The 12479-nt window shown below is 45.1% G+C and overlaps 1 protein-coding gene across 1 annotated transcript; it reads left to right on the top strand.

The window, feature by feature from the left end:
- The first annotated feature begins 9928 nt into the window (after window positions 1-9928).
- LOC123409914 lies at window positions 9929-11984 on the top strand. The gene has a single exon (XM_045102787.1). It carries the CDS (start codon window positions 10902-10904, stop codon window positions 11499-11501), a length of 600 nt encoding a protein of 199 aa, XP_044958722.1. The 5' UTR covers window positions 9929-10901; the 3' UTR covers window positions 11502-11984.
- Window positions 11985-12479: the final 495 nt, after the last annotated feature.

The raw sequence follows: 12479 nt of genomic DNA on the forward strand, positions 1-12479 counted from the left end.
TGAGCTATAAGACCATGAAATTGAAAAGCATTTGAAATGAACTCTGAAAAGGTTTCAAGTTGGCATGGTATCATCAGTTCACCCACATAGCATGTGCAAGAAAGTAGAGAGGCTTACGGCAAAAACTGGATGCACTTCGTGTACAAAACGGACAATCTCTTTCGAAGTATCACGGTTTCATACGGGAACTCGTGTGTTACAAAGGGATTTCAATTTTTTTGAACTTATTTGAACTCCCTTGTTTTTCTGTGTTCAAAATGCACCATTCAAAGCTGTAAGACGATGAAGTCGAAAAGTGTTTGAAATGAACTCTGAAACCAAAGTAGATACATAGTTCTCGAGAGCATTAAAACCAAAGTACATACATAGTTCTCATTGAAAAACATATAGTTCTCTAGAGCATCTAATTACGGCAAAAACTGGACGCACTTCGTGTACAAAACAGACAGTCTCCTTCGAACTATCAGGGTTTCATACGGAAACTCGTCTCTTACAAAGAGATTTCATTTTTGTTGAACTTATTTGAACCCCCTTGTTTTCTGTGTTTAAAATGCACCATTCAAAGCCACATCATCAATTTACAACCTTTTCCAACTTCATTTGTTATTTTTCATGCATTTACTGATTATTTTGAGCTATAAGACCATGAAATTGAAAAGCATTTGAAATGAACTCTGAAAAGGTTCCAAGTTGGCATGGTATCATCATTTCACCCACATAGCATGTGCAAGAAAGTAGAGAGGCTTACGGCAAAAACTGAATGCACTTCGTGTACAAAACTAACAATCTCCTTTGAAGTATCAGGGTTTCATACGGAAACTCGTTTGTTACAAAGGGATTTCATTTTTGTTGAACTTATTTGAACCCCCTTGATTTTCTGTGTTCAAAATGCACCATTCAAAGCCACATCATCAATTTACAACCCTTTCTGACTTCATTTGTTATTTTTAATGCATTTACAGATTATTTTGAGCTATAAGACCATGAAATTGAAAAGCATTTGAAATGAACTCTGAAAAGGTTCCAAGTTGCCATGGTATCATCATTTCACCCACATAGCATGTGCAAGAAAGTAGAGAGGCTTACGACAAAAACTGGATGCACTTCGTGTACAAAAGACACAATCTCCTTCGAAGTATCAGGGTTTCATAGGAAAACTCGTCTGTTACAAAGGGATTTCATTTTTGTTGAAATTATTTGAACCCCCTTGTTTTTCCGTGTTCAAAATGCACCATTCAAAGCCACATCATCAATTTACAACCCTTTCTGACTTCATTTGTTATTTTTCATGCATTTACTGATTATTTTGAGCTATAAAACCATGAAATTGAAAAGCATTTGAAATGAACTCTGAAAAGGTTCCAAGTTGCCATGGTATCATCATTTCACCCACATAGCATGTGCAAGAAAGTAGAGAGGGTTACGGCAAAAACTGGATGCACTTTGTATACAAAACAGACAATCTCCTTCGAAGTATCAAGGTTTCATACGGAAACTCGTCTGTTACAAAGGGATTTCATTTTTGTTGAACTTATTTGAACCCCCTTATTTTTCCGTGTTCAAAATGCACCATTCAAAGCCACATCATCAATTTACAACCCTTTCTGACTTCATTTGTTATTTTTCATGCATTTACTGATTATTTTGAGCTATAAGACCATGAAACTAAAAAGCATTTGGAATGAACTCTAAAAAGGTTCCAAGTTCCGATGGTATCATCATTTCACCCACATAGCATGTGCAAGAAAGTAGAGAGGTTTACGGCAAAAACTGGATGCACTTCGTGTACAAAACTGACAATCTCCTTCGAAGTATCAGCGTTTCATACGGAAACTTGTCTGTTACAAAGGGATTTCATTTTTGTTGAACTTATTTGAACCCCCTTGTTTTTCCGTGTTCAAAATGCACCATTCAAAGCCACATCATCAATTTACAACCCTTTCTGACTTCATTTGTTACTTTTCATGCATTTACTGATTATTTTGAGCTATAAGACCATGAAATTGAAAAGCATTTGGAATGAACTCTGAAAAGGTTCCAAGTTGGCATGGTATCATCATTTCACCCACATAGCATGTGCAAGAAAGTAGAGAGGCTTACGGCAAAAACTGGATGCACTTCGTGTACAAAACAGACAATCTCCTTCGAAGTATTAGGGTTTCATACGGAAACTCGTCTGTTACAAAGGGATCTCAATTTTTTTGAACTTATTTGAACCCCCTTGTTTTTCCGTGTTCAAAATGCACCATTCAAAGCCACATCAACAATTTACAACCCTTTCTGACTTCATTTGTTATTTTTCATGCATTTACTGATTATTTTCAGGTATAAGACCATGAAATTGAAAAGAATTTGAAATGAATTCTGAAAAGGTTCAAGTTGGCATGGTATCATCATTTCACCCACATAGCATGTGCAAGAAAGTACAGAGGCTTACGGCAAAAACTGGATGCACTTCATGTACAAAACAAACAATCTCCTTCAAAGTATTAGGGTTTCATACGGAAACTCGTCTGTTACAAAGGGATCTCAATTTTTTTGAACTTATTTGAACCCCTTGTTTTTCTGTGTTCAAAATGCACCATTAAAAGCCACACCATCAATTTACAACCCTTTCTGACTTCATTTGTTATTTTTCATGCATTTACTGATTATTTTGAGCTATAAGACGATGAAATTGAAAAGCATTTGAAATGAACTCTGAATAGGTTCCAAGTTGGCATGGTATCATCATTTCACCCACATAGCATGTGCAAGAAAGTATAGAGGCTTACGGCAAAAACTGGATGCACTTCGTGTACAAAACAGACAATCTCCTTCGAAGTATGAGGGTTTCATACGGAAACTCGTGTGTTACAAAGGGATTTCAATTTTTTTGAACTTATATGAACCCCCTAGTTTTTCTGTGTTCAAAATGCACCATTCAAAGCCACATCATCAATTTACAACCCTTTCTGACTTCATTTGTTATTTTTCATGCATTTACTGATTATTTCAGCTATAAGACCATGAAATTGAAAAGCATTTGAAATGAACTCTGAAAAGGTTCCAAGTTGGCATGGTATCATCATTTCACCCACATGACATGTGCAAGAAAGTAGAGAGGCTTACGGCAAAAACTGGATGCACTTCGTGTACAAAACAGACATTCTCTTTCGAAGTATCAGGGTTTCATACGGGAACTCGTCTGTTACAAAGGGATTTCATTTTTTTTAAACTTATTTGAACTCCCTTGTTTTTATGTGTTCAAAATGCACCATTCAAAGCTGTAAGACGATGAAGTTGAAAAGCATTTGAAATGAACTCTGAAACCAAAGTACATACATAGTTCTCCAGAGCATTAAAACCAAAGTACATACATAGTTCTTATTGAACAACATATAGCTCTCCAGAGCATCTAATTAAACCATACATCGAAATTATGTAAAATATTTCAATGCAAAAACAAATGTGATCATAACCACAACCAAGGTAACAAGTGATCCAACTGCATAATGATAACAAGCCTCGGTATGAATGGCATATTTTCTAATCTTTTTAATCTTCAACTGCATTGCATCCATCTTGATCTTGTGATCATCGACGATATCCGCAACATGCAACTCCAATATCATCTTCTCCTCCTCAATTTTTCTTATTTTTTTCCTTCAAGTTGGAATGGAAAAGCATTTGGAATGAACTCGGAAAAGGTTCCAAGTTGGCATGGTATCATCATTTCACCCACATAGCATATGCAAGAAAGTAGAGAGGCTTACGGCAAAAACTGGATGCACTTCGTGTACAAAACAGACAATCTCCTTCTAAGTATCAGGGTTTCATACGGAAACTCGTGTGTTACAAAGGGATTTCAATTTTTTTGAACTTATTTGAACCCCCTTGTTTTTATATGTTCAAAATGCACCATTCAAAGCCACATAATCAATTTACAACCCTTTCTGACTTCATTTGTTATTTTTCATGCATTTACTGATTATTTTGAGCTATAAGACCATGAAATTGAAAAGCATTTGGAATGAACTCTGAAAAGGTTCCAAGTTGGCATGGTATCATCATTTCACCCACATAGCATGTGCAAGAAAGTAGAGAGGCTTACGGCAAAAACTGGATGCACTTCGTGTACAAAACAGACAATCTCCTTCGAAGTATCAGGGTTTCATACGGAAACTCGTATGTTACAAAGGGATCTCAATTTTTTTGAACTTATTTGAACCCCCTTGTTTTTCTGTGTTCAAAATGCACCATTAAAAGCCACATCATCAATTTACAACCCTTTCTGACTTCATTTGTTATTTTTCATGCATTTACTGATTATTTTGAGCTATAAGACCATGAAATTGAAAAGCAGTTGAAATAAATTCTGAAAAGGTTCAAGTTGGCATGGTATCATCATTTCACCCACATAGCATGTGCAAGAAAGTACAGAGGCTGACGGCAAAAACTGGATGCACTTCATGTACAAAACAAACAATCTCCTTCGAAGTATCAGGGTTTCATACGGAAACTCGTCTGTTACAAAGGGATCTCAATTTTTTGAACTTATTTGAACCCCTTGTTTTTCTGTGTTCAAAATGCACCATTCAAAGCCACACAATCAATTTACAACCCTTTCTGACTTCATTTGTTATTTTTCATGCATTTACTGATTATTTTGAGCTATAAGACCATGAAATTGAAAAGCATTTGAAATGAACTCTGAATAGGTTCCAAGTTGGCATGGTATCATCATTTCACCCATATAGCATGTGCAAGAAAGTAGAGAGGCTTACGGCAAAAACTGGATGCACTTCGTGTACAAAACAGACAATCTCCTTCGAAGTATCAGGGTTTCATACGGAAACTCGTGTGTTACAAAGGGATTTCAATTTTTTTGAACTTATTTGAACCCCCTTGTTTTTATGTGTTCAAAATGCACCATTCAAAGCCACATCATCAATTTACAACCCTTTCTGACTTCATTTGTTATTTTCATGCATTTACTGATTATTTTCAGCTATAAGACCATGAAATTGAAAAGCATTTGAAATGAAGTCTGAAAAGGTTCCAAGTTGGCATGGTATCATCATTTCACCCACATGACATGTGCAAGAAAGTAGAGAGGCTTACGACAAAAACTGGATGCACTTCGTGTACAAAACGGACATTCTCTTTCGAAGTATCACGGTTTCATACGGGAACTCGTGTGTTACAAAGGGATTTCAATTTTTTTGAACTTATTTGAACTCCCTTGTTTTTATGTGTTCAAAATGCACCATTCAAAGTTGTAAGACGATGAAGTTGAAAAGCATTTGAAATGAACTTTGAAACCAAAGTACATACATAGTTCTGCAGAGCATTAAAACCAAAGTACATACATAGTTCTCATTGAACAACATATAGCTCTCGAGAGCATCTAATTAAACCATACATTGAAATTATGTAAAACATTTCAATGCAAAAACAAATGTGATCATAACCACAACCAAGGTAACAACTGATCCAACTGCATAATGATACCAAGCCTCGGTATGAATGGCATATTTTCTAATCTTTTTAATCTTTAACCGCATTGCATCCATCTTGATCTTGTGATCATCGACGATATCTGCAACATGCAACTCCAATATCATCTTCTCCTCCTCAATTTTTCTTATTTTTTCCTTCAAGTAATTGTTTTCTTATTCAACTAAATTTAACCTCTCGACAATAGGGTCGGTTGGAATTTCCGGTTCAACAACCTCCTAGATAAATAAAATCTATGTCACCTTGGTCGGCATAATTGTCATAAACAATAAATGAACCAAATTGTTATGAAAAGATAATATATACCACATCTGAATCATAGACAGGACGAGGGCCGACGGGGGCGGATACCAAAACCATCGCACTATATAATAACAAGGAATAATAAAAGTAAGAAAAGTAGACAAGTATCTATCTGAAGTCAGAATTTTTTTATTTCAGAAAGAAGATAAGAACAAGAGGCTCACCACGGTGGTGCCGGCGACGAGATCGACGCGGGCGATCGACGACGGTGAAGACGGGGCGGGGACGGGGCGTGACGGACCGCTAAATCTAGACAAATCTCGTTGAAAATGGAGCTCGGAGGTCTAGTTTCGAGAGGAGAAAGCTTAACTAGTGTGGCTCGGGCATTTCATCGAACACCTCATGTGCATAGGAGGTGAACTAGAGGACCCAAATGCCCTCCCCTCGCCGGCTTGACAAAAACAGAGCATCCTGGAGTGCTCTGCCGCGGTGGTGGGTATATGTAGGCAAGTTATTTGTCCCGGTTCAAGCCACGAACCAGGACCAATGGTTGTGGGCCAGCAGCGAGGACCATTGGTCCCGGTTCGTGGCTCGAACCGGGACAAATGGTTCCACACGAACCGGTACCAATGCCCACGAGGCCCCGGCCGCCCCCCTGGGCTCACGAACCGGGTCTAATACCCCCTATTGGTCCCTGTTCTTGAAGAACCGGGACTAATGGGCTGACGAGGGCCGAACGATAGACCTGTTTTCTACTAGTGATATATGGCAATGATTATACCTATAGGCATCACGTCCAAAACAAGTAGACCGATACTTTCTGCATCTACTACTATTACTCCACACGTCGACCGCTATCCACCATGCATCTAGTGTATTAACTCCAAAAGAACAGAGTAACGCCTTAAGCAAGATGACATGATGTAGATGGACAATCTCAAATCTATGACGAAATCCCATCTTGTTACCCTTGATGGCAACAACACGATGCGTGCCTTGCTGCCCCTTCTGTCACTGGGAAAGGTCACCGCACAGTATGAACCCAAAACCAAGCACTTCTCCCATTGCAAGAATCATAGATCTAGTTGGCCAAACAAAACCCAAGACTCGGAGAGACTTACAAGGATATCAAATCATGCATATAAGAAATCAGCAAAGATTCAAATATAATTCATAGATAATCTGATCACAAATCCACAATTCATCGGATCTCGACAAACACACCGCCAAAGAGGATTACATCGGATAGATCTCCATGAGGATCATGGAGAACTTTTTATTGAAGATCCAAGAGAGAGAAGAAGCCATCTAGCTACTAACTACGGACCCGTAGGTCTGAAGTGGACTACTCACGAGTCATTGGAGAGGCGATGATGTTGATGTAGAAGCCCTCCAACTCCAAAGTCCCCTCCGGCGGGGCACCGGGAAGGGTCTCCAGATGAGATCTCGCGAAAACGGAAGCTTGCGGCGGCGGAAAAGTGTTTTCGTGGATGCCCTGATTTTTTCTGCGATTTTAGGAAATATATAGGCGAAAGAGCTAGGGCAGGGGAGCTCCAGGGGGGCCACAAGCCTGGTAGCCGCTCCCCGTGGTGGCGGCTACAGGGCTTGTGGGCTCCCTGTGGCTCTCCTACCTTGGCCCTCAAGTCCCCCGATCTTCTTCTGTTCTCGAAAAATTTATTTCAGGGATTTTATTCCGTTTGGACTCCATTGCAAAATCAGATCTGAAAAGAGTCAAAAACAGGAACTGACACTTGGCACTGAATTAATAAGTTAGTTTCAAAAAAGATATAAAAGGTGTATAAAACATTTAAAGTTGATAAGATAACAGCATGAAACCATTAAACCTCCCCCAAAAAAATTGGCGTTATTGATGCGTACACGTACGACTACTACTGTTACGGTGTTCGAAAGGGCAAAATGACCGGCGAGGAAGCAGTAAATTCCTCGGCCCTCTCCGTCTCCATTTGCAAATCTAGTAATTTTATTTTAAATCATTCTAGGTTTGTCGGCTGACTGTGATGTTTAAACTGTGTAGTTTGCTCACATGTATAGGAGGCCGGATTAGCAATGTCTTCTTGTAGATGCTCTTATGTTGTCCCGAAAAAACGAGACAATCATCCTCTGAAGTAACAAAGGAAATATATTACTGTTCCTGCCTCGAACAAAATTCTCCTGTTCGCAGTGGCTCTGAAGATTGACACGGATTACGCAGAAGGAAACGATTGGACTCGTTGCAGCGTGGGCAGCGCAGCGCGCCAGGCAGGGTCCATCTGACGGCTGACACTTATTGGGGTGAGATGATCGACCGACCGGCGCAGCCTGCCGAAAATTATTTATTATAGGCCCCTGTCACATGATGCAGCTGCAGTAAGAGCCTAAAGCGCAGGACACAGCCCCGGTTGTATGAGCCATGCATGCATGACACGGCCACATGAACCAGCTACCCTCTAACTCCTGTTTGGTCAGGATTTATAGCAACTCCAATGAAACGACCATTTCGTACGTTGTGGTCCGTTTTGGTTGGTGTGAAAAAAAGATGGCCCAACGTGTCGATCCATTGTCAAAATGCATCCGCTTCGCATCAGCGTCGACCCATTTCCTGCTCAAATTTGAGACTGAAATGCGTCGACGCGTCCACGGACGCGCGCGCCCCTGTGTCCGTCCTCAACCACCGCGGTCAACATAATTTATGACGACCGTCATCCTCGGGCCTACGCGTCAGCTACCGCGGCCGGCTTTTTTCTAATACGAGCGTGCGGTGGGTTCCGCCATCTGCTTTCAGAACTCCGCCCATCCACATCCAGCCACCTCCTCGGCAACCAAACCCCTAGCACCATGGTCGGCGGCTTCCCAAACAAGGGTAACGCCCCGTTCTACCCCCGCGTCATCTCCCCGATGCCGTCTTCCCACTGGCCTCGTCAGCGTGTGAGCGTCCCGGTGCACCAAGCGCGGTGGCACTCGGAGCACCGCGTGCCGCTCCCTTACCCCGATGTCACACTGCCGCACGGCTGACATCTGGATCCGGCGATGATTCCGGTGCCGGCCGTGCCGCGGTCGGCACGGGTGCATGCGGAGGAGGTGAGACGCCGTCGACGTCTGCTGACGACGAAGCAGCGGCGAGACCCTACGTACGAGGTCGACTCCCCTAACTGGGACGCGTGGTTCGCGGTGGAGCACGAGGAGCAGCGCCGTCGTGGCGTGCGTGAAGTGCAGCCAGGAGGCCCTCCGCCGCCCCCGCCTGTCGTCAGCAACGAGGACCAGGAGGCTGAGGCCACCTACCAGGCGGCGCTCACAACTGTTCTCCGCGACAGCGAGGAGGAAGCGCGACGCAGGGCCGACGAGGAGGCGGCATACCAGCAGCAGTTTGCGGAAGCCATCACGCTGTCCGTCGTCGGCGACTGTGTCGTGCCACCTCCCGCCGAAGACCGAGCCCATAGATCCGTCAGAGGTCTACCAGTGGACCGGTGTCGTCCACCAGTTCGTCACGACACCGCCCATCTGGCTGGGCGCGACACCGCAACAGGAGCAAGCCTACCTCGAGCACTGGAGGGCGCAATACCTGCTGGCGGAGCGCACCGAAGGCCTTCGGCTCATGAAGCTGGAGAAGGAGGCGGAGGAGGAACGACGGGAGGCGGAGGCGGAGGAGCGTGCCCGTGCTGCTGCGCTGCCACCGCCAACAGCACAGCCCGCGCCGACGTTACAGAAGACGGAGGCGTAGGCAGCTGTGCTCTGGAACACGACGTTCCCTTGGGCCAGCCCTGCGCCTACGCTGGCTGACCTCACCGGCCCCGATGACGACGACGACGCCGCCGCCTAGGGATGCCCCGTAGTTTTAGGTTATTATGTTTAATTAATATAATGCGGGCGCGTGGACTCTCGCCGGCTTTCGTGGCCGGCTTTTAATGTTTAAGTATGCGTATATGTATTTTTTTTCACACGCCGGTAAAAATGGATCCGACCAGCGTTGGGCGCAGACGCCGATAAATGGAAGCGGATGTTCGTGTCCGTCTGACCGACCCAAACGAATAAAAAACGAACAAAATCGCCGTCCGTTTGAGTCGATCCGTTGGAGTTGCTCTTATCTTCTCTTCTTACCGGCCTTCCAAGTTGTCACATTGGATCCTCTTGCTGCCATTCATTCATTTATTTAAATGGGTCTACAACTCAGTCCCGAATTTCATCGCAAAAAAAAAAAAACTCAGTCTCGAATTGTTGTAGCAGTACTAATTGTGCTACCAGTGAAAATTGTTGAATTAATATAGTTTCTAGTCGGTGGCAATAGGACAGATCCATCCATGTGTATAGCACACCGCATAAAGCATTCCAGCTATGCGAAATTGATGGGATCATGGGAGCCATCTGCTCGATCAAGCATTTCACATGGCAATCAACTTAATTTTCCTAGCTAGGCACTGTCTTGAGATTGAGAACTATACTCCACTCAGCATAGCAATACAGATCATGCATCGTCCTTTTGCCTACTGGTATTGCTACAGCGTTTGCATGGATGTCCTGGAGATTAACTCCACTGCGCTGCTGTAAACATCCTTCTGCACCTGTGAAGCGGGTACAGAGAAGTTAATTAACCCTGGGGCAGTGAAAATTCATGCGGCGGCCCGGCCTGCCGGAATCCTTCTGCTGCCCATCCATCTCATCTGATCCGTATTTATCCCTTTTCTCCAAGAGAGAGAGAGAGATCATGGTAGAGAGAGAGAGAGAGAGATGGAAGATGGAAGCTTTAGGAGGGGAGGAGGGCTGCGATCTACACACTGGATCCAAGAGTTTCACCACCACACTCTCATTCTCCCCACAATCATTTGCGCCACCCCTTTCCCTTCTCCCTCTTCTCACTCTCATGATCTATTTAACATGCGTCGGGCCTTTGCTTGTTGCCTGCGTATAATTCTGTTCCTTGCTTGCTTCTCCTTTACCCTCCCCTCTCTTCTCCATCATCACCTCCACGACGCCTGCCTCCTCCTTCTCTCCTCCCTCCTTCAAGCTGCTACAAAACACCACACAACACACAAACACGATTCAGCAGTCACACTACTGGCTAGCTACTGGGTGGCTTAGACAATTCTCTTGCATAAACTACTTCTTGGATCCCCTGAGAGAGGATCTAGAGCGGCGGTGGGATCTGCGCGCGCGCACCGGCTTCGATGGGCCTCGATGTCGCGGAAATCTCCGAATTGGCGGCGCTCCGGCCGATCCAGACGGCCGTGAGCGGCGCCGCAGTGCCCGGGGAGGACGACGGCACGGCCGTTGCCGACGACACCGGCTGCGTCACACCCAAGGCGAGCGGCCCGCGATCGGCCACGGCAGGTGCAGCGGACGACGACAACGACGCGGCCGCCGACGTCACAGGCTGCGTCACGCCGAGGGCAAGCGGGTCCATGGCCATGCTGCCAATTGCGCCACTGCTGCAAGACGACGGCGTCGACACCGGCTTCGCCACGCCGCTGGCCACGGGTGGAGAAACTGGGCCGCGAGACGGCTGCGGCGCCGCTGAGGGCGACGAGGGCAGCTTCACCACGCCGACCACGGCCGACAGCGCGCTGATGCCGGCGACGGCGTGCCCGCCCGCGCCGCGGAAGTCGGCGCCGGTGCCGACGAGGAAGCGCGCGCCGCTGCAGCAGCGGCTCTTCTACCCGGTGCCGAGCGACCTGACCACCGTGTTCCTCGCCGTGCCGCAGTGCCCGCCGCCCGCCAAGAAGATGCGGGCGCACGTGGTGGGATCATCCGTGCCACTGGGCACGTGACAGAGGCCCCCCACGTACACTCTCCATGTCTCGTTCATGCAGTTCAGCGCTTCACATGCATGCGTGCTGCTGCCGCGCGCCATTGTGGTGACTGCGAGTGGGCGAAGGAATTCTTCAATCTCCAGAGAAGCGGAGGCGAGCGAGTCACCAGCTCAACAGACGAGCAAGATCAAGGGGCTCTCGAGCGACGAGCGCCCAGACAAGAAGACGTTGTAGTTGAATCCTTCAAGCCTCGGCTCAACTCCTCTCTCCAACTCCAAGATCGATGCGGGTCACACACTCTCAAACACTCGCGGAACGTACAGTAGCACTGAAGTTCAGTTGAACCACTCAGCTTCTCTCTCTTTCTCTGTCTCTGTCTCTCTCTCTCTCTCTCGCTCTCTGTGGGAGCTGAATCCCTCGGCTTCTCTTTCTCCTCACTCTCTCTTTAAGTCTTTATTGTTTCTTGCATCACATGTACAAATACACCAACTGTTTTGGTGAGTTGCTGACTCACACGGCCGGTCTTTTCTATTGTTAAGGCACTACGATACGAGCTTGATTACTTAAAAAATATATAGAATACAAGCTTGCCTTACAAATCATATATAGGCATACATGCAACCGAGGCTCACAAGTACAAGTGGGCAGAAGTGTTGAGTTTTGGTGAAACACGCCTTATTTTTCGGGCCTAAATAGCCTAAAGGCGGTGCATGTGACGGTAGATGCATGTGCATCATGGTTTGGGGAGAAATCATATCTACTACTCCATATAAAATTTAGCCTGCACCGAAGGGAAGAACAAAGTGTCGGTGATGGGAGTATAGCCGTGGTCCCATGTGCGTGGGTTTACCCTCCATCGTCGTTGTAGCTGATGTACCAGTTAGTCCAATGGACATATATACCACAAGATGATGTTACATTGTCTTATGATTTGATCTTCATGTATGTTGGAGGGTCAAGCGTGCTTTGCCGCGTAGTTCTTTTTTTGTCTATCAC

The sequence above is a fragment of the Hordeum vulgare genome, chromosome 7H (genome assembly GCF_904849725.1).
Source record: "Hordeum vulgare subsp. vulgare chromosome 7H, MorexV3_pseudomolecules_assembly, whole genome shotgun sequence".
NCBI classification, from domain to species: domain Eukaryota; kingdom Viridiplantae; phylum Streptophyta; class Magnoliopsida; order Poales; family Poaceae; genus Hordeum; species Hordeum vulgare.

Bases quoted from the DNA above. Each gene is read 5' to 3' on its own strand.
- LOC123409914 (XM_045102787.1), top strand. From the start codon at position 10,902: ATGGGCCTCGATGTCGCGGAAATCTCCGAATTGGCGGCGCTCCGGCCG.